The following is a 22578-nucleotide window of genomic DNA, read 5'->3' on the forward strand; positions in this document are numbered from 1 at the left end:
TTTCAAGGGTGTAGCTCAGCAGTGAATCATATATTTTGCATGCAGAAGGCCCAGGTTTAATCTTCAGCTACAAGGATCAGGGAGTAGATGATGGGAAAGATCAGAGTTGCTGTCAGTTAAAATAAAGGAGCAGGCTAGAAGTTCCCTGAACAACTTAAATGCCCCTATAGCAACGATGGAAATACAACAGGTAATAAACCAGCTCAAAATAGGTAAAGCACCAGGGCCAGATGGACCATCAGCAAAATATTATAAGAAACTACAGAACTTCTTACTCCAACTACTGAAAGGTGTAATGAATGAAATTTTAGTAGCAGGAAATGTTCCAAATTCATGGACTAATGCTTATATTACACTTATTCCAAAACAAGACTCTAATGTGAGTTAAAAATTACAGGCCGATCTCTCTATTGAACAATTTACTATAAGCTATTTGCATCTATACTGGCGAAACAGACGAAATCCGTATTAAAGGACATAATACATCAAGATCAGGCCGGATTTCTCCTGGGGAGGCAGTTGAAGGATAATGTAAGGAACATAACTGATATTATAGAATACCCTGAAGTAAGAAAGGATAAAAAGCAGCGCTGATGTTTACAGATACAGAAAAGGCCTTTGATAACATTTCATGGACTTTTATGACAGAACTTTTAGAAAAGATGAACTGTGGAGAGACATTCTTGAAAGCAACTGAGGTAATTTATTCTAACCAATATGCTATGCTGATAGTTCTTTTAAATTTTTCTGTTAAGACATTATTTACTAAGGGGACAAGACAAGGCTGCCCCTTGTCACCGTTATTGTTTATATTGGTTTTAGAGGTTCTAGCTAAAAGAATTAGATCTGATGGAGAGATAAAAGGGCTAACAGTGGGGCAGAGAACATATAAACTTAAGGCATTTGCCAACAATGTGGTGATATCGGTAGAGGAACTTTTGGTCAGTATACCAAAGGTTCTAAATTAAATTTTTAAAGGTAATTGAGTGAAAGTCTAGAGTTAAGAAGAGCCTAGATATCTGGGGAAGGATGAACTTATCACTTATAGGGAGGATATATGTGATAAAAATGAAGTATGGGACAAATACAAATATTTATTGGAACACAAAACACCATGGTGGCTCTCTCCACTTGAAGCAATACTGGTAAAAAAAAAAGGAAGATGAGAAATGATCGTACAACATATAAAGAATTATTAATAGAAGTAGATCAAGATTTAAAATTAAGGAGGTTTGAAGATATAAGAGAATTAGAAACTGATTTGCTGCAATATCACCAACTTAATGAAGTGTCTGACAAAAAGAAGGGTTGTTTAAATAAAACCTCCCAGTTTGAAAGGGAACTGTTAGAGAATAAACTAAGTTAATTTCTAAAATGTATAAACTTCTATTAAATTGGCAAGCTAAAGAACAGGTCAAATTGGTTATGGTCTACTGGGTGAAGCATTTTGGTTATAATATGGAATTAGCAGTGTGGGAGAATATGGACAACAGGATTAAAATTTACAGCTTGTTACACTTTGAAGGAGAACTATATGAAAATGATGTATCGTTGGTATTTAACTCCTTGTAAATTAGCTAAAATCTATAAATCAAAGTCTAAAACATTTTGGAAATGGAAAAAGAAAAAGGGTACTTTTTATCACATGTAGTGGTCATTTAAGATGATAAAAGACTTATGGGAAATGATATACAATTAATTGAAAAAAAATATTGAAAATAACTTTTCCTAAGAAACCAGAAGCTCTTCTCTTAGGCATTATAGGTCCAGAGACCCCGAAGGACCAGATGAAACTATTTATGTACGCGACCACGGCTGTGCAGATTCTGTTAGCCCAGAAATGGAAAGATGGTACAACTATGACCAAGGAAGAGTGGCAGATAAAACTGATGAACTATGTTGAGATGGCGAAGTCTACAATGTATTTGAAAAACTATTGTAAACAATTACACACATTGGTAGGACTGACAGAAAACTTGTAGTAAAAATTTGAAGAATGGAATGATAAAGGATTTGTAAGAATAGAGTTATAAAAGAGATACCGAAGAGGAAATGATTATATTAATATCCACAATGGGGGGTGGGAAGTCAAAGGGGATTTTATGTTTATGTTTTTATTTTGTTTGTATATGTAAAATAGAAAAAAACCAGAAATTAAAAAAAGAAGTTCCCTGAACAACTGAGCACTTAGCTCAGCTGATTAGTGACAAAGGCCTGAATATGATAAGCACAGACATTCAATTATTGGATCCAACTCTAGAATTCAGTGAGATATTACACAACAGACAAAAGAACATATTAAATAGTCTTCACCCACTTTGCTCGTCTCTCCTCCTGCATCTGGGGTTTGGTCCTCTGGGCCTTGTCACCCATTCGAGTTCCTTCCAGCTTCCCCACCAAGGACAGGACCTCTCCCGTAGGTTCATCACGCCGGGTCCTGTCAATCAGGGAGCGATCAGCTTGAAGTACAAGATTAGAGTTCTGGAAGAATCAAGAAGACAATGGGAGGGGGAGAGAAAAGAAGAAGGAAATGAAACATATGGTCAAATATTCTGCTATTAGAAGAGCCTCCTTTGCCATACCCCTCCCACAATTATTGACTTCTATCAAGAATAAAAGTAATAGACAAGTTCAGCTCTAGGGTTTCACATCATTGTCAGCAGCAGTTTGAAAAACACCACCTGCTGTAGTGGTTAAGAGCTTGTGTTACAATCCCAAGATCTGTGAGTCAAATTTCAGCTCACTCAAATTCACTAGGTGGCATCAGGAAGACACCTATTCTCCACAGTAGGAAGGAGATAGTAAAACTGGTCTGAGAGATTTGTATATTATTTGCTTTGAACAGTAAAAATGTTATGTAATTCCTGCCATTTTTATTAAAATGGGCAACTGTGTTACTTTACTACAGAGGCGAGGAACCTGTGGCTCTCTGGAACTTGTTGGAATACAACTGCCATCAGCCCAAACCAGCATGACCAATGGTCAAGAATGATGGGTGTTGTAATCCATCATCATCCAGCAGCGTCCAAAACTCCCATAGTGTTAGGCATGTTTGGTGACAGGAGATTTCATTAGTGTGAGCAGTTTCTGAACTCTTGGTGCAGTATACTGCGCCTAAGATTTCAGATTTAAATTGCCGCTGCTAGCACTGAGGGTGTGGGAGGAGAAATTCCTCCCGCTCAACTTCCAAGAGATCAGTGCAGCAGCATCATGCAAGCTGATAGGTGCCACCTCTCAGCTGGCCTTACAGATTTGGGCTGCTTCCTGCCTGCCCTGCCTGCAAGGAAAGGGAGTCAGGGGGTCAAAAAGAGCTTCTTCATTCTCGCCACAAAAAACAGCAACTTTTTCCTAGTAATATTATAAACAATTAACAATACTAACAATCAACAGTATTTTTATAATTAAAGCGTTAGGACTGGGATGTGGAAAATATGAAAACAATGAGAGGAGGCAGGATTGGAGATTTGGAGATATGCTTCAGATGTCCAGACTATGATGTGGATATATTGATTGGCTATTTTTATTGGGACATCATTAAAAATGATTTCTTTAAAAAACAGTATTTTTATAATTTATCATGAAACATTAAAGCACCTAAAAAGTACTATACCAGGGGGAGCCAAAGCCTTCTGTAGGGGGAAACAACGCTTTTTGGGGGTGAGGGACGCTTCTCCGCCCAACTGCTGGCATGCTTGCGGCCGCATTACAACGTCGCCTCCGACACGCAGCGGAACTCAGTCCCGGTGAGTTCCGGCTGAAAATGTAAGCCCCGTTTGTAGCCATATTTGTAGCCATATTCAGAACAGGCCCACTGAACTCCAGTCAAGTTTCAGAGGATGTGGTCTGACTAGAGCAAACGGCGAGCATTGCCCACTAACAACAAGCCCGGTTTACAGCACCGCTAACCCCCCCCCCGCGCCCGCCACTCACCGCCTTGTACTCGTACTGCAGGCTCCGAGCGGTGACGTCCGCCATGGCGGCGGCCCCGCAGCCCCGCTACCGCCCCGCAAGAGCAGCCGCTTCTGCCCCGCTCGGCCTCGGCGGCGTCTTCTCCCGCTCCTCGAACGCGGCGAAACGATCTCCGCACGCAGCAGGCTGCAGCGACACTTCCGCTTCCGGGTGAACACTACAAGTTCTTCCTCTTTCAAACTGGCTCGGAGGGATGGAGGGCAGAAATAAGTTCACAATCCTAGAGCGGCCTGTGCACTGCACTTCCGGGTTCTGATTGCCATGGTTACCTCCCTTCTCTTTCCATAGAGGCTGCAAAGTGACAGCCGCTCATGGAAAATAACGGAGACAATAACGAAAATAACGAAGCCTCGGGCTGCCCCCTTGATTCGGCCAAAATACGGGACCGGGCGAGGGGTGGGGCAACTTTTTCTTCATCTGGTGCTGAAGTGACTGCAAAGCAATCCATTACAATCTATTGCAGCCTAACAGGATGCTTCCTCTGGAATTTGTCACACACACGAATGTGTAAATATATCTCTGCTTGGCTGCCCAGATCTTAAATATTTAAAATATTTAAAAATATTTTAAAAATAATTTTTATTAAAGAATTTCTTATTTTACAAAAGTACATGCATTGTCTCTTTTTTCAGGTTGTGTTTTCTAAAGATCAGATACATTTGTTCTGAGACACTAGTGTTATGGTCAAACATTGGTTCCCGCATGCCGAAAACCCAAAAGTAAATGTTCTGATTTTTGAATGTTTTTCAGAAGCTGAACATCCGACCCTGAGAATAACCCTAACCCAAGCACAAACCCTAACAGAACCCAAACCCTTGCCATAAACCGAAGCCTATCCCTAACTCTAAGGTATCCCTACCCCTAAAAGTAACCCAATGCCTAACTCTTACCCTAATGCTAGTCCAACCCTAATCCTAACCTAAGGTTATCTAACCTAAGATTTTTTTCAATGAATCCGGGGACACTTTTCAACTTCCTACTAAACAGATGGATTTTGTCAGGGGACTGATTTGTAAATCTGGGGACTGTCCCTGGGAAACAGGGACGTCTGGTAACCTTATCCTAACCCTGAGAATAACCCTAACCCTGAGAATAACTCACCAACCCTAACGCTAACCCTAATCCTTACCCAACCCTAATTTTAAGCCTAACCCAAACCCTATTCCATAACCCATAACCATAACCTAACACTAACCTTTAGGCTATCCTAACCCTAACAGTAACCCAAAGGCTAAGCCAGTATTTCAATATGAGTAGGAAATGAGAGTACCCCTAAACATTTTTAGGGGAATTCCCTAACCCTAACCTGGACACAATCCTAACCCTAACCCTATCTGCAACTGTAACCCTAACCTACCCCTAAACCTAACCCTAACCCTGAGAATAACCCTAACCCTGAGAATAACCCTAAACCTAAACCTAATCCTAGGTAAAGGTAAAGGGACCCCTGAACATTAGGTCCAGTCGTGACCAACTCTGGGGTTGCGGCGCTCATCTCACTTTACTGGCCGAGGGAGCCAGTGTACAGCTTCCAGGTCATGTGGCCAGCAGGACTAAGCCGCTTCTGGCGAACCAGAGCAGCACACGGAAATGCCGTTTACCTTCCTGCTGCAGTGGTACCTATTTATCTACTTGCACTTTGACGTGCTTTCGAACTCCTAGGTTGGCAGGAGCAGGGACAGAGCAAGGGGAGCTCACCCCATCGTGGCGATTCGAACCGCCAACCCTATGATTGGCAAGTCCTAGGCTCTCACCCGCATCCCAACCTAAGCCTAACCCAAGCCCAAACCCTAATGGAACCCAAACCCTTACCATAAGCCTAATCCTATCCCTAACTCTAAAGTATCCCTACTCTTAAAAGTAACCCAATGCCTAACCCTAACCAATTCTAACCCTAACCCAACCCTAACCATATCCGCAATAGTAACCCTAACTAGAAGCCTAACCCTAACCCTAAACCTTACTCTAACTCTAACCATAAGGCAACCCTAACCATAAACCTGAGAATAATCCTAACCCGGACACAACCCTAACCCTAACCTTTACCCTAAACGTAAACCTAAGACTAAACATAATCCTAATCCTAAAATGCTAACCCTAACCCTAATGCTTACCCAACCCTAATCTTAAACCTAACCCAAAACCTATCCCTAACCAAGGAAAACGTCAACCAATATTTTATTTTTTAATCTACCCTGAATCTCAAAGCTGCAAACTTTATTGTATGCTCACACTGATCTGCCCCTGTCAGGCGTCATGGAACCTGGTCCCAGCCTTTTGTTAATATTTTTATTTCCACACAGTTTATTTTCCAGTCTCACTTGCTATCAATGATGTGACGGTTCTTCGGGGGGGGGGGGGGCATTGTTAGGTAAATCATAATGAAAAAGAAAGAAAGTTTCCCCTCCTTTCCATTCTATTCAACATATCGACATAGCTGTAGTTCTTTGATGTAATCTTCTGGTCATTCTGCCCCATCACTCTTGACTTCTCAGTGGTAGATTTAGTTAGCAGATAATACACCCCTACTTCGTTCAAAACATGTGTAATTACTTTCTCTAATTTTATCTTAAGCAATGCAACTAGTTTCGCTCTTGAAAGCAGCGTCTGGGAGCTCCAGAACTCGCTCGAGGGCTTTCCGTCCAGTGCCCTCACCCCCTTCTTCTTTCGAACTCGGGGGTGATTTATGAGCAACTGCGGACGAGGCAGTATCTTCCCATCCCCTGGGAAGAAAACGGGAGGCTGATATACTCCCATAATCAGCCCCTAAATTACCTTGTGTGAGCCGGAGAGATGGTATTGTCGGCCATCTTCCAAGGCGCCCCTAGCGGGGCCCCCAGACAAGGAAAGTTCTTACCAAGGTCTTTTATTCAATATTCACAGAGAGAGTCTTAGAAATGTTGCCTCTTGAGTAATTGCGTTGGTCCAAGTAATCTCCACCCCCCCTTCTCTCCTCAATCATCAACAGCACCACCCACCTTATGGTGGCCGCTTAGGGCCATTTGTCTCCAAGCCTTTGCTCTCCAGTGTGGTGTAGTGGTTAAGAGCGGTAGTTTCGTAATCTGGTGTACCGGGTTTGCGTCTCTGCTCCTCCACATGCAGCTGCTGGGTGACCTTGGGCCAGTCACACTTCTCTGAAGTCTCTCAGCCCCACTCACCTCACAGAGTGTTTGTTGTGGGGGAGGAAGGGAAGGGAGAATGTTAGCCGCTTTGAGACTCCTTAAAGGGAGTGAAAGGCGGGATATCAAATCCAAATTCTTCTTCTTCTCCTACTTTCAATGCTCACCAGGTTCTGGGAGAAGGGGGGGTCTGGAATGCTTTCTAGTGATAACGTGTCAGCCAGCTGCTCTGTCTCTGCCTCCTCCTCTCCCAGTATATCTCAACTTCATCCCTCATCTACCTCTGAGCTGTGACCTCCCACAAACCACTTTTGTAAATCTATAATGTCTTCCTCTTCTCTGGAAGGTTCAAGCTGGGGAGGCGGTCTCCACCCTTCCTCCTCTATCCAATCCCTGACACCCCCCCCCCTTCTCCTGTACTCTTGTTTTCCTTGTGTGGGCAGGGACTATGTTTTTATTTTGGTTTATTTACCTTAGTTGCCATTAGTTCAAGAAATCAATCACGAGGATAGGTGTGTGACATCAGCATTGCACAATTTGCACATACATACACATTTTTTTTAAGTTAAGAGGAGGTTTGGAACATGGCAATCTGGGAAGAGGGTCCCTGCCCTCTTCTGCAAACAGCAGCCAGTCCCAGAATGCTCATTAATGGAGAGGTTGATGATGGTCCTCGTCATCCAGTCCAGGAGCGGATGAATGGCTCTATTCAGATGCTATTTGCTTAGTTGCATAAGCCCCCTTTCAAGAGTCCCACTCAGCTAAGAGAGGAAAAGCCAAGAGCAGTTATACTCCTGGTGGGAATCAATACGTCCACATAACAAGAGAGTCTTCGCCCATCCTTGATTCAAGAATGTGCGGCTACATTCCACACCCAGCCCAGCCTCCTTTTTGAGTGCTGTAGTTCCAGTCATCAAAGAGGTAAAGCAACAAGCAGCCAAATTGTGTAGCAAATCCTATGGCACTGTAAAGACCTGAATGAGCCCTACATCTAAGAATCAGTGTAAAAAAAAATGATGAACAGATGAACCAGAAGTCAGCAGGTGGTCTTCTTAGGCTTCACACAGGCCTCATTTGCACTATTACTACTATATCATTTACTATAGAAGTACCACTATACAATTTTAAGCAACTGTGACTTCCCCTCAAAAATCCTGGAACTGTAGCTTTTTAAGGGTTCCGGTAGATGCTTATTTCCCCTACAGAACTACGATTTGCAGAGTTCCCAGGGTTGACTGTTAAACCACTCAGTGTTTAATGTTTAAAATTCCAAAAATGTTCTATGAAAGCTAAGCTGTTATTAATTATGGAGTTTACTGGTGACACTTGCTCCCCACATGAGATGGGGGAGCCCAAGTCTGGCATATCCACAAGACTACAGATCAGTCCTGCAGAGGGGAACAGTAAGAATATGAGGGAGACAACAGGGCTTGGGATCAAGAATAATCTCCAATGTAGACTGAAGGACAGATTTACCACATAAAATTGCATGGAAAAGTCAAATTTTCTGACTATACCTGCGGATAAAGGGTGGTAAATAAATTCAATAACAACAACAATCATAATAATATTTCCCAGCAATTTTTTTTTAAAGTCCTGAGAGGAAGGAGAGACAGAGAAATGTTCTGTAAAAATAAAGAAGACACTATGCCCATTCCAGACTAACCAGCTGGTGTGGAAGCACCAGAATAGAAGAGTTGAAGGGTTCCTAGGACTGGAATGGTTGCAGGAATGGACTGTAATTCGGAACTGAATAATATGTGCCAACTAATTCAGGGCTGTATCTTCATGTTATGCCACTGATCAGGGCCTCCACTGTAGCAGAGTTACATGGGAATTCTCAAACACAAAGTACCTGTAACTCTAGTTCCTCAATACATCTCAGAACTGAGGGGCTACATGCCCAACAGGAAGCCAAGCTTGAGCGTGAGTGAAACTGTAGATGTGTCAGTAACATGATGCTTTCAGCTGGGCAGGATCTCGGCAGATCTTCTCCACTGGTGCCCCACAAGCCCCTCCTTCTACAGCAGAACTATAAAAGAGAGCCGTATTCAGGGGTCTTTACACAGCACAACCATGTGGCACCTGCTTCTCGTCATTCTGCTCTGTGGAGGTCCTGCTGGTAAGCACTGGGGAAGGGGCAGGTGGAGGATGGGGCATCCTTTCCCCATGGCCATTAGGAACTTCAAATAGAAGGTTGGAAGATTCAGGACAGATAAAATAAGTAACTTATTCACGCACCACACTGGTACTCACACAGGAGGCAGTGATAACCACTAACTTAGTGGCTTTAAAGGAGGATTAGGCAAATTCATGGGGGATATCCATGGCTTCTAGTCATGCTTGGTGTGCTCCATTGGTTTGCATAGTGTTCTTTAATTTTTTTATCATTTATTCATGTCAATTTATTAATGTCACTTAAATTTAAAAGATCCATGGGGTCACAAAGAGTCAGACAAGACTAAACGACTAAACAACAACAACAACAATTAAAAAAAAATCTAAGTGAATTACTTCCAATAGTATAAAATATGCAAAAATTAGCAATAAAACAGTACATATAATATAGGTAAAAAAAACACCCCAGTTAAAAATAAAAGGACCCAAAATAAGCAGACAGCAAGAGTAAATGATAACAATCTTTAATTTAGGAGGGCAAACAAATACTCTGGTATTACTGGTCAGTATAGATAACTGGGGACGCGGGTGGCGCTGTGGGTTAAACCACAGAGCCTAGGACTTGCCGATCAGAAGGTTGGCAGTTCAAATCCCCACGATGGGGTGAGCTCCCGTTGCCAACCTAGCAGTTCGAAAGCACATCAAAGTGCAAGTAGATAAATAGGTACCGCTCTGGTGGGAAGGTAAACAGCGTTTCCATGCGCTGCTCTGGTTCGCCAGAAGCGGCTTAGTCATGCTGGCCACATGACCCGGAAGCTGTATGCCGGCTCCCTCGGCCAATGAAGCGAGATGAGCGCCGCAACCCCAGAGTCAACCACGACTGGACCTAATGGTCAGGGGTCCCTTTACCTTTATAGATAACTGAGGTAGATGAGCTGATGTTCTGAATCAGGATAAGGTAGCTTCCTATATTCCTGATACCAGACAACAGAGGCAAGTCACCCACAGGGCAGGTTTAGCCTTCACTGGGTGGGGGCTGAGCCTGGTTCCTGACAAAACCCAATAGCTCCAGCCATAAAGAATCCAGCTTACTCCTCACTGAATTACCTCCCTCTCTAGAAAGACAACATGCTGTAATAGTTAAGAGTGTTGGGCTAGGACTGGAGAAAGACACAAATCCTCACAGAGCCAGTTAAGCCATGAGCCGGTCACACTTGCTCAGGCTAATCTATCACACAAAATTGTTGAGTGGGGGAGATGCAGGCACTGCTACCCTGAGCTCCTTGGAGGAAAGGAGGGGTTAAAGTGGAAGAAAAAAGAGTGCAACAGAAGGCAAGGTAAGAGCAACTGGTAGGGTTGAGTCCACACCCTCTGAAGGCTGTGAGGTCCAGGTCTGTTCCCTGCTCCTGCGCTAGGAGTGCCAAAGAATCTCTGACCACAGCTGGCTTGCAAACCAGGCAGCCTCTTTTGCTTCCACTTCAAATATTGGACAAACCTGAGTAAACAACCTAAGTGGTAAAATTTTTCAACCATGCCCTGATGCCCCTCCTCGTCATGCGACTGAGGAAAATTAGTCCAGGAGAGCCTGAGCTGCAAACACTGGAAATACTGAGATTGTTTCCCTCCCTGGCTTTTCAAGTGTGTCAACTGAGATTTCATTGCACTGCTTCCTGTGGTCTACGACTCAGAGACTTGACTTTAAGATGAGCACATTGTCTTGTGTACCCTATTCCTTGAGCAGAAAGAGACTTCGGGAGTTCCAGTGCTTATCCAGGGTTCAGATTGCTTGGAATGGTCAACAGAGACTGTGGTTTCTTTAGGATATATGGTTTTATTTTCATGTATACAGTCTGTGGACAAACGCCAGCTCCTTCGGCCTGAAGCTAGATGAGCGCCACACCCCATAGTCACCTTTAACTGGACTTAACTGTCCAGGGGTCTTTTACCTTTACATTTTTACCTATATACCTGAGCATAGGATGGAAGGGTTTACAGAATCAACACCTCAGCAGATTTGCTTCCCCATCAGGTTTCCAGGGGAGCCCCAAGTTGAGCACAGAGCAAGACATGTCTCCATCTTTCCAGTTTCCCAAATCAGCCCAGCTCTCACATACACAGTCCTCTCATGGCCTATTATTCTACATCCTAGGATGATGTATCATCCAGACAGATGAGGTGGGGAAAGGGCTCCTCGTTTGTCTCTAAGGCAATAGCGCTCACCCTTTAAGGTGCAGATGACAGGTGTATTCTAACCTCACATATACAGGATCACAGGTTTGGAAAGGATCACGTGTGTCATCCAGATTCCAGACTGCCCTCCACACCACTTCCCACCAAACCTATAAAACAATATTATCCTGCCCACATTATGATGCTGCTCACAAGGGCATGTCCTTCTCTGCCCTTTTCCAGTGCTGGCTGGCAAGATTTCCATTGAGGATGGATGTGCCAAAGGTCCTACATATTGGTGCAAGAACCTCGTGACGGCCATCCAGTGTGGTGCCTGGGAACACTGCATGCAAGCTGGATGGAACAGTGCCACCCAAGTGAGTAGCTGCTGTTCCCTCTCTCTCTATCCCTCCTCTGACTTGACTTTGGTGCAGGAAGTTAAAACTTGGGGGTGGGGTTGGTTGGGGACAGCTGCACTGTCTCTGTCTTTGGCATATTGTGTCAAGAAGCCCAGTGGTTGCCTGCCCACTTTCTGCCAGTGACCCAGGGTTTTGTGACAGCTGCATTTTCAGGTTGCCCTCATTTCCTTAATTTTTCCTCCAGGAAGACACTTGTGCAGACTGCAAAGAGATTGTGACCATCCTTGTTCGCATGGCCAAGGAGTCAACCTTTAAGGTAACCCAGGTAGCTGGAATGTGTGGAATTAGTGCTGCTGCTGCCCACAAGGTTGTTCTCTCTCTTTTTTGGCAGCAGCATTTAGTCTGTACCTTTTGTTGACATTTAACCCAGATTTCCCTTCATACCATGGAGAATCCTGTAAATAAAAATAACCCATTATGCATCTGCAGTCTAATGTGGGTCTCAGGCTGAAACCCTACATACTCATTTATTTACCTGGGAGTAAAAAGGTAAAGGTACCCCTGCCCGTTCAGGCCAGTCTTGCCAGACTCTAGAGTTGTGCACTCATCTCACTCTATAGGCCGGGAGCCAGCGCTGTCCACAGACACTTCCGGGTCATGTGGCCAGCATGACAAGCTGCATCTGGCAAGCCAGCGCAGCACACGGAACGCCGTTTACCTTCCCGCTGGTAAGCGGTCCCTATTTATCTACTTGCACCCTGGGGTGCTTTCGAACTGCTAGGTTGGCAGGCGCTGGGACCGAATGACGGGAGCGCACCCCGCCGCGGGGATTCGAACCGCCGACCATGCGATCGGCAAGTCCTAGGTGCTGAGGTTTTACCCTCAGCGCCACCCGCGTCCCACTTACCTGGGAGTAAGTGTCACTAAATTCAGTGGTTCTTACTTATGAGTGAACATGTGTAGGGTGGTGCTGTTAAAGAGGACAGACCAGCGAGAAGAGGGCCATTACACTCAGGTCTTGCTTGTGACGTCTGGTTGGCTACTATGCAAATGGGCTGTTAGACCAGAAAGGGCTCCCTTGGGGGTCTTCTGATGTTCTTAGCTAAGCTGATTGTATGAATAGTCCCAGGAGAGGCAGGCATTGTGAGAGACAGCTGGACAGAGATCTCAGTCTTGCCCAAATAGCTCCCAGACACCAGAACTTAGAAACATCCAATGAAGCTGAGTGTTGGATGAAATAAAGTTCTTCACACAACACACAGTTAAATTATGGAACTTGCTCCCACAGGAGGCAGTGATGGCCACCAACTTGAATGGCTTTAAATGAAGAGAACAGAATCATAGCTGTCAACGTTTCCCTTTTTTAAAGGGAAATTCCCTTATTCCAAACAGGATTCCTCACAAAAAAAGGGAAAAGTTGACAGCTATGAACAGAATGCTGGACTAGGTGGACCATTGGCCTGATCCAGCAGGCTTTCCCTATGTGTGGGGTAACCAGCCTCATATCACAAACATGCATGTCTATTTAATATAGGAAGAGGTTAATACCATAGTGTAAGCTATACTGCCAGGCTTAGCTATGTCCACTTCCCACCACCTTGGGAGGAACTTTGTTCTTCACTCTACTTGATTGCTTCCGCTCACCCGCATGAGCCACTCTTGAATTCCTATAGGAAGTTTCACCACTTGGCAAAGTTTTACTCCCTGTATAACTATTTCTGAAGCACATGACTCTCACCTATGGAGAATTTGTAAGTAAACCATTTTTTAAACTTACGAAACATGGTCTTTTTCCTATGCTGGGGAAACAAGGAAAAGAAACATTTTAAGGGGACATTTTGGAACTCATGTGGAGGGGCACATTTTAAAGGTGTTACAGCCTATATTTCCACACTTTACTTTGCTGCATGTTTAAAGTATCTGCTGGGCTTCTCTCCCCAAAAAGTACTTCCCCTAAACTTGGATCTTGGCACCCAGAAATTGTCCTATGTTCTCCCCTCTACTCTCTAAACATTGCTGTTCCCACACAGAAGGCCATCCAGAACTACTTGAAACACGAATGTGCGGCTTTTTCACTTCAGACCTTAATCCCAAAATGCCAGGAGCTTGTGGATACCTACTATTCTCAATTCATCACCGCCTTAGAAGGACAGATTGTAAGTGGCCCTTTCCCCACACACATCAATGGCAAATAATTTCTCCACAACAAACAACACAGTGGCTGTTGTGTGGAGGGAGGGCAAGGGAGGGAAAGCAGAGGCTGCTCTGTCATGAGGTAGTTGGTTTTGGATGCCCTGAAAGGGCAGCCAAGCAGCTGACAGGCTCATCTGGTCCATTCCACTGGGAAGTTCTTGCACATTACAATGGGGCTTGTGCAGGAAAACTTCCCCAAGGCCTGTGCTGCAAGGACCACCTCTTCATACCCTCCAGCATTCCTCAGATTAAAATAGGAACATTTCTCACTCCCCCCCCCCACAAATGACCTCCCCATTTTTGTGTCCCCCCGCAAATCAAATTTCTATCAGAAAATTTGTTTTATGAAAAGAAGCACACACATCAATAAATGTATTTAAAAATAAATAATAAATACATTTTAGAAAGGGGCAAGATTAGATGTGGATGCTGGAATCGTTTTTTTAAAAACCTCAAGGCTTCTTTTCACACTGCTCATCTCCCCCTTTCTTCCTGCCCAGGGCAGCCCTGTGCTCTGCCTGAACCTCAGAGCTGGTGTGTCATGGGGGGGGGGGGTTTCCCCTCACAGGTGGCAGCCTCTCTTCCTCACCTGCAGTCCAGCAGCTGCTACAAGCTGCCCAAGGGGGGAATCTGGCAGCGGTAGCCATGGAGAGGCAACAGGATGCTCCTTCGTGGCAGCCAGTGGGAGAAATAGGGACATTCCAGGTTCAAATCAGAAGCTGGGGTGGCTTTCGTAATTCTGGGACTGTCCCTGGAAAATCAGGCCACATGGTGGGCATGCCTCTGCCTTGCCTGTCAGAGTAGGGCAACTGGAGATGGAGTATTCCTTTCTCATGCCTTATCCCTTCTGCCCTTCAGCAACCCGGTGCTGTATGTGCAAAGTTTGGCCTCTGCCAGTCTGACCCACTGGAGAGCAAGGACATCTTTGGTATGCTGGTTCAAAAGGTGGCAGAACAGATCCAGCTCCTGCAAGGCAAAGCTTTGATTATGCCCAACAACAAGACCCAGGTAAGGAGAGCCTCTTTTGATGACATGAACTCCAGTCCAGTGAAAGAAAATTGTATAAACCCCTAAGCCAGCCTTCCACAACATGGTAACCTCCATATGTTTGACAGTACAACCCACAAACATCTGGAGGGCATTGGGTCAGAGAAGGCTGATCTAAGCAGTTGCCTAGGAAAGCATATTGCATCCTACTTCATTCTACTTTCCCATCAAAATAAAATTATAATGGTTTAAAAAGAGAGCCAGTATGTTCTAGTGGCTAGAGAGTGTCAGACTAGGACCTGGAAAACCAGGGCAAAAATCCCTATTCAGCCATGACATTCACTGAGGTTGGGCCAGTGACTGCCTAACGTACTCCACGGGGTTGTCATGGGGATTAACTGAGGAGCGCTTTGGGCCTCTTGTAAGAATAGGTGCTTCATAAATGTAATAAATAGGTAGATAGATGATAGATAGATAGATGTATTTATTTAAACATTTATATCCTGCCTTTTTGAAAAACCTTTTCACAGGGTGGTGCACAAGAGCATATATAGAGCCACTTTGAAACCATTATAAGGCAACAAATGCCACTAAAAATATGCTAAGCACTCAGTTACAGCTGCACTGCAGTGAGCAACGCAGGAGGGCAGAGATAGAAAGGAAGAGGAATGAGGTAAGGGTAGGGGAGAATGGGCAGAGAAAGAGTCCAGTGGGTAGGCGGTAGGAGAATCAAGAGACCTAGGTAAAGGGACCCCTGACTGTTAGGTCCAGTCGTGGCCGACTCTGGGGTTGCGGCGCTCATCTCGCTTTACTGGCCGAGGGAGCCGGCGTACAGCTTCCAGGTCATGTGGCCAGCAGGACTAAGCCGCTTCTGGCGAACCAGAGCAGCGCACAGAAACGCTGTTTACCTTCCCGCTGGAGCGGTACCTATTTATCTACTTGCACTTTGATGTGCTTTCAAACTGCTAGGTTGGCAGGAGCAGGGACCGAGCAACGGGAGCTCACCCCATCGCAGGGATTCAAGCCGCCGACCTTCTGATCGGCAAGTCCTAGGCTTTTATGGTACATAAATGGCAAAGCTGGGGGGGGGGGGGAGTGCGCCATAACAGGCATAGCATATTTGAAGGCAGGGCTATGAGGCCCCTCAGGTGGGTGAAATGAAGCAGCTGAATCTTCCCAAAATGAGATCTGCTCTGTTGCACCTTTTATTACCGGTAATTTCTGTGCCTACCTGCTACACGACTTATTCCTATTTCTTTTCCCAGGATAATCCCAAGGAGGAGCTGCTCTTCCCTTGGCCCTGGCGTTATGTTTTGCCTCAGTGTTGGCTGTGCAAGAACCTTGTAGGCCGGATTGAATCCAGCCTCCCCAAGGTATCGTATTCTCCTTTCTTTGTGCCTTAATTCAGCCTTCTCCAACACAATGCCCATCAGCCCCAGACAGCAGAGTCCTTTCATACTGGGTCTGATGGACATTTTGGTCTGAAACATCTGAAGAAGTCTGCTTTACACACCCAAACTCTGGTCCAGAATGCAACCTCACAAGACTCTAAATTGTTCTTTCATTTATTTATTTATCAAATGTTTCTGGACCTCAGCATTAAGCTTGTGAAAGTGTCTGCAACCAAAGCTCAGGAAGCTAAAAGTTTAACTGATAGAAAAGGTGGAGTAGAAGCTCCTGGGATGAGTGGACTGGGCAGGTCTTTGTCTTTTCAACTTTCAGCCTCTTTTGTGGCAACTTAGCCAAAACTGAGCTGGAAAAATGTGGGGAAAGTGGAAAGGAAGGAGTCCTGTCAAATAATAGCCAAAATATGTGGTGAAGGCCACCGATTTAGATTCCTTTAGAAGTGACATAGAAAAGTCTATTCAGTAGTTGGCTTTTAGTATATCAGTAACTAGTTGCTGGCTTCCCAAAGGCACCACTGTGGGGAATCTGAACTAGATGGACCTTTGATCTAGCTGGACTAATAAATTCTATGCACATCCTGTAAACAGGCCCTCCCAGGCCACTTTCTGGCTTTTGAAGCCTTTATCCAGAATGAACAAAGCCATGAAAAAATGATGACATGAAAATAAAACAGGACAGTGTGAGTTATTATTTGAATGCTTTTTATTTCCACCTTTTTTAAAGCATTATTTCTATCTAATTATTGAGGGGAAATCCTGCTTTCATGCAGTGTTACAGTCAGTGGCAATCTGCACAGAATTTTGCTTAATGGTTGCCATCAATTTGATTTTAATTAATTTTTATAATGAAAGGTTTTTAGAATGTTGGATTATTTTGATTGTTGTTAGCCGCCCTGAGCCCGGCTTCGGCTGGGGAGGGCGAGGTATAAATAAAATTTATTATTATTATTATTATTATTATTATTATTATTATTAACCTTGTGATGACTCTTGGCATCTTCCTCGGTTCCACCTTCATGTGTCCTAAACTGCAAGGCAGGCGGCAGCTTTCAAGTTGAGAATGATGTCTCCGAGTCTGGATTCTGATGCAGGGCAGGCCACTAACTCCACCCAAAGTCCTTTGTCTTCTTCCTTAGGAAGCTATTGGCAAATCCATGGCCCAGCTCTGCCGCTTTGCACCAGGAGCCGCTGCTGGGATGTGCCAGTGCTTGATGGAGAAATACACTGTGACCATTGTAGACGCGGTTATGGGCAAGTTGGGGCCAAACCTGATCTGTGGGATGATGCTCATGTGTGCCACAGAAGAAAACTGTGGCCCAGGTACAGACAACCTAAAACCTTGGTGGGCTAAGTGGTGCTTTGGGATCTTGTGGTAATCTGTGATGTTTGTCACTCTGAGAAATTTCTGGACAGTTTCCATCATTTTGGCTGGTTCTGTGTGTAGCACCTTGCCATCCAGAACAAGAAGCAGCCTGGCCACATACTCACCTCTGCTCCTCCACAGGCCACATCAGGCTAAGTCAAGGGGTCAGAAAATCAGGACCAGGGGCCAAATATGTGGCCCTCAAAACTCTCTCTAGGCCACACCTCTCACTGGCCCTGCTTCACACCAAGGCCTGGATTAAGCTAAACCAGCAGAAGCCAGAATTTAAGATTCTGCCTGGTCTTCACTGAACCTCCATCCTGATCGGTTTGTGTGATGTTTGCACATCTTCCCATTAACCATTGCATTATTCCACACTTTTCAATGCATTACCATGTCACTTACCCAATTGCAAAAAGTCTGTATTTTTCTGTCTCCCAAGTAGACTTGTACTAGGATGATAGTTTTTATTCACTTTAATGCTGCCAAACTAGATTTCCCCCATATGCCCTTGAATCCCTCCCCACAACAGTGACAACCTGGAGACGCCCTAGCAATGGAATGCAATGCAAGCCCAGCTATTCTCTACAATGGGCAAACCGGCTTTGCATACGATTCTGGGAACAACAAAGAGTTTTTAGAAAGCAGAGACTGGCTCTGTTCACACTCCTGTTTCCTGTGCATTCTCTGCGTTCCCAGTGCTGCGTTTTTAATCCGTGTTCGCAGTATCTTATCCAAAATGCAGGAGTAACCTGTATTTGCGAGTCTGATGCATTACTTCTCAAATCAGCTGCACACTTCAGAGTCCTTAAAACATTCCTAATTCGTCTCTAGCCAAGGTGCGACCCCCCCCCCTATGCAAACAGTAAAGACATCCTCTCCCTGTGTACAGAAACAGAATGAGGCCCTGCTGATGTGGACAGCTGGAGGAGGGGGGGAGCTGTGAAACATGGGGGGGGGGACTTTGCTACCCTTTAAGGCGGTAATGTGGACACCCTTTGCCTCCCTCCCATTTATTTTCACTAACTGCTGCCTCCTACTGCAGATGGTAAAAATGAGCAAGCTCCCTGCAGGCAGGCATGCACCAGAGTTGGGGTGCACTTGGCTGCAGGGCACTAATTCTCCCCAGAAGGTGCTGGAAGAGGTTGTGGAGGGTGGGGGTCCGCCAGTTTGAACAAGCATTTGATTGGGTGGCATGCTTGTCTGTCAGTCCAGCTGTGCAAACAGCATCCTTTGACACTTTGTCTGTATTCTTCCACTGTTTGACAGATGCAGAGGCTTACCTAGGGGTTAGCTAGGTTGGCCCTTGCCAATGGTGCAGGCCCAGGGAGGCGGCTGAGGGTGGCTAGGAGCCCACCCACCCATGTGCACGCTCCCTGGGCTGCTTCTCTGAGCGGCCAACATCTCTTTGCCAAGGGGACAAGGGATGTGGGCAGGGGCACCAATACATCTCATTGCTAGGGGTGCAAGGTAGAGCATCATCTCCTCCCCCAGGGCAATTGCACTAATTGCACTGATTGAAGTCCTTAAGCTGTTCCTAATTTGCCTCCAGCTAAGGTAAAGACATTTCCACCCCTGTCAACTCCCCTTGGTGTGTACACAAACAGAAGTGAATCAGACACTAATGAAGCCAATAGCTTTGGGTTGAGTGTGGAACTTCATTGCCCTCCGAGGTGGTAATGTGATCACACCCTAGGTCACAACCTGCTATAGCAAGTTGGCTGCTTAGACTGAGATCCAACTGAGGGCAGTGGGTAGCTGGGAAAGTATAAAGCTTTCGTGTGTGTGTGCGCGCACACGCGAAAACACAGCACTGCTCCACAGCCCTGCCTCTTTGTGCTTTCCCCCCTTGCAGAGACCCCTCCACTGTCACTCTCTGGCCCAGCTGACCGCTGCCAAGCCTGCCTGGCTCTCAAGACCCAGGTGAAGGCAACCCTCAAGCCCAACAGCAGCAGGGCTGAAATGGAAGCAGCTCTGTTGACAGCCTGCAGCAACACCTTTCAGAGCTGGGAAGAGGTGGGTTACCCTGAAGAGCAGAAAGCCACAGCCTTCTTCAAAGGATTGTTAACAATATGCAAAGGCCAGTTCCCATACAAACATGGCATGAGATGAACACTGCAAGGCCTTCCTTGTCCTCCTAGCTGGAGGAAGAGGCCCAGGACCCTCATCACACCCCTTTATGCCGCTGCTTCTTCCCGACTCTGATGCAGCAAGGAATGAGTGTGTGGCTTGCCCTGTGTCACAATCACAAACGGGGACCCAGGCAGTAGCTGCCTTTCTTAAGCTCATAGTCTGGTGCCTTCCAACAGTTATTAGACTACAACTCCCATCATCCCTAACCATTGGCTATGCTGGCTGGGGATGATGATGATGAGTCTTTTTATTTATTTATTTATTATATTTATATCCCAGCTTTCCTCCAAGGAGCTCAAGGTAGAATACATAGTTCTCCTCCCCACAGTTGCCTCACAACAACCAGGTGAGGTTGGTTAGGTTATGAGTGGCTCAAGGTTACCCAGTGAGCTTCATGGCTGAGTGGGGATTTGAACCCTGGTCTCCCAGATTCTAGTTCAACCCTCTAACCATTATACCACACTAGGAATTGTAGTCTAATGAAATCTGGACAGCACCTCACTGGGTTTGTCATAGGGGAGACAGAACTAAATGTGTCAGTTCAGTTAGGCTTTGGTTTCAGCAGGATAAGGGGAGGCTAAGAAGTTGTGAGAGTGTTTTGAGGGATTTGAAAGACGGTGGTCTTCCATAGATATGCTGGGAAGCAGCCCAATGCGAGAGTAAGGACAAGATCACAGCTTCTCAAAATTCTACTTGGGGACACTTCACAATTGCATCACCCTTCCTCAACCTGATGCCCTCCAGATGGTTTGGACTACAACTCCCATCACTGTAAACATCTAGGAGACTGAATAATTACTGCCACTTATAGAACAGCCTTACCCAACCTGGTGCCCTCTAGATTTTTTTTTTGACTCATCAATCGCAGCCAGAACGGCCAATTATCAGGGACAATGGGAGTTGCAGCCCAACATCGGGGTACCACATTGACTAGCCCTGCCCATGAGAAAGACATGATAGGAGCAAGGAATGGGGGCAATCATAAGACTCTAAAGTCTCAATGTTGTTGTGGTTATTATTATTAAACAGTGGAGAGAGGGATGATTCCTATTTTCTATTTGTACCCAACTTCACTTGTACCAGCCCATGGACAATAGATAGTGAATTAGCCAGTCCCAAGACTCCACTAACACCCTCTGTGCACAGGTGGCCAAGCCAAAGGGGCCAGATGAGCAGTGGCTCAATATTTACTTCTCTTCCTCCTGTTTTGTAGTGCAAAAGCTTCATTGATCAGCATGAGCCAAAGTTGTTCCTACTGCTTGCCAAGCCTTGGAGCGCCCAGAGGACATGCCAGGTACGAGGCTATCATCCTTGAGAGAACAACAACATTCAATTTCACATTGCTCACTGTTGGTGTAGCATTTTCAGATGTTTCAGTTGAGGAGCACAGCATAGAGGGCTTGGAAAGCATTTTCAAAGTGTAGCAAGCTGACTAAACTTTCTGGAAGTTGGTTCTTCAGTTCCCCAAGTACAGCATACATTGCTTACTCCTGTGTACTGTATTGACATTTGGTCATTGCCCTTCTGGCAGGTACTCTTAAACGATGGCCAGCAGAACCAAATTCAGATATGGGAAGTTGTCAGATGCTAAAGCTTAAGATGACCTGTAAAGCAATCAATGCAAAAGAGGAAGATGAAAAGCCAAATGGGTGCTGCTAGAACATCAGGGCGATGGTCCTCTATAGCTCCTTGAAGCTATAGAGAAAGAAGAGGTGGGAGTGGGAAAACCCCTTTTCAAGCCATTCTAACCATCTCAGAATCTCCCAGAGAGGCCCCCAATTGATACTATCCCTATATTGAAATGGGAAGTTTCTAGCAACAAAGGTGAACACACTATGTCATGTACAGGTGCCAAGCAGCATGGACTGCTTTCCCTCTTCTCTTCATAGAATTGTAGATTTGGAAGAGACACCATCACCTGTTCTAACCCCCTGCAAGTTTTTCCCTTGCTAACAGGAACTAGGAGCCTGCATGGCTGAGAAGCCTTTTCCAGGAACCACTGCCTGTGCCCAGGGCCCCACTTATTGGTGCTCCAGCCTGAGCACTGCTGAGGAATGCAAGGTGAGAATGGAGTGTTGGTTCTTTGGGTTTGTAATGTGCCAAAAGAAGAAATCTATCTCCAGATGCCAGGATTTTGCCCTGACCGTCTTTGACAACAGGAAGCTTTGAGATGGGTTCACTAAGGGCTCACATGCCCCCAGCACAGAAACTGCAGAGACCCTGAAGTTCCCAGGTAGCTTCTGTACCTTCGTCTACTACAGAATGTCTGCATTGCCTCTTTTGGGTTTGGATCTAATTTCTCTCTTCTCTCCCTTCTAGGCTGTGCAGCACTGCCAGGATCACGTGTGGCTGTAGCCAAAGAACGGGGAGCCAGGAGCATACAGCGAATAGGGGAGGGTTACACAGCCTTGCCCCACGAACCACTTGCTTGGATTCTTCCTGATGACTGATCATTGTGGCAGGGGATGAGGGAAACCATGAAGCTCTCATACTCTCAACTATTACAGTTATGCCTCATCCCCCAATTTGTGTTTGATTTTATTTATGAAAATATTTATAGGCTCATAGCAGGGCAGCATAGAGCAAAATTTAGAAGAGAAAGAAAATACTGTTAAAACCATTCCAAATGATCATGAAAAAGGCACGTGCATCTGAAAAACTTAAACAGATGAACAGGCCTGTTGACATTTTAAAAAGTCTTCAAGAGACTCCAGGAGGCAAGGATACCCACCTAATTTCTGTTGGAAGACTCTTCCGCAGCA

At 45.3% G+C, this 22578-nt stretch overlaps 2 protein-coding genes across 2 annotated transcripts in view; one reads left to right on the top strand and one right to left on the bottom strand.

Moving 5' to 3' along the window:
• Positions 1-4144, bottom strand: part of SNRNP200 (small nuclear ribonucleoprotein U5 subunit 200) — a 46067-nt gene extending 41923 nt beyond the window's left edge. Inside the window, exons 1-2 of the mRNA XM_083453559.1 lie at positions 3931-4144; positions 2318-2481 (exon numbers count right to left, since the gene is read on the bottom strand). Of these exons, the coding sequence (XP_083309685.1) occupies positions 2318-2481; positions 3931-3975 (209 nt within the window). The 5' untranslated portion in view covers positions 3976-4144. The remainder of the gene's footprint in view (positions 1-2317; positions 2482-3930) is intronic.
• A 4895-nt stretch (positions 4145-9039) lies between these two features.
• SFTPB (surfactant protein B) lies at positions 9040-22341 on the top strand. Its single transcript, XM_083454143.1, has 11 exons — positions 9040-9210; positions 11619-11752; positions 11979-12050; positions 13765-13890; positions 14786-14935; positions 16180-16287; positions 17457-17640; positions 19539-19699; positions 21030-21110; positions 21773-21877; positions 22136-22341. The coding sequence occupies exons 1-11, from the start codon at positions 9165-9167 to the stop codon at positions 22169-22171; spliced, it is 1203 nt and encodes a 400-aa protein (XP_083310269.1). The 5' UTR covers positions 9040-9164; the 3' UTR covers positions 22172-22341.
• Positions 22342-22578: the final 237 nt, after the last annotated feature.

This window comes from Podarcis tiliguerta (assembly GCF_965153285.1).
Source record: "Podarcis tiliguerta genome assembly, chromosome: 8".
In the NCBI taxonomy this organism is placed as follows: domain Eukaryota; kingdom Metazoa; phylum Chordata; class Lepidosauria; order Squamata; family Lacertidae; genus Podarcis; species Podarcis tiliguerta.

What these genes read in the sequence shown, in the direction of transcription:
- SFTPB (XM_083454143.1), top strand. Translation starts at nt 9,165, where the DNA reads ATGTGGCACCTGCTTCTCGTCATTCTGCTCTGTGGAGGTCCTGCTG. An exon ending in CCAAGGAGTCAACCTTTAAG is followed by an intron (nt 12,051 to 13,764) that starts GTAACCCAGGTA and finishes GTTCCCACACAG; the next exon opens with AAGGCCATCCAGAACTACTT. An exon ending in CCTTTCAGAGCTGGGAAGAG is followed by an intron (nt 19,700 to 21,029) that starts GTGGGTTACCCT and finishes CCTGTTTTGTAG; the next exon opens with TGCAAAAGCTTCATTGATCA.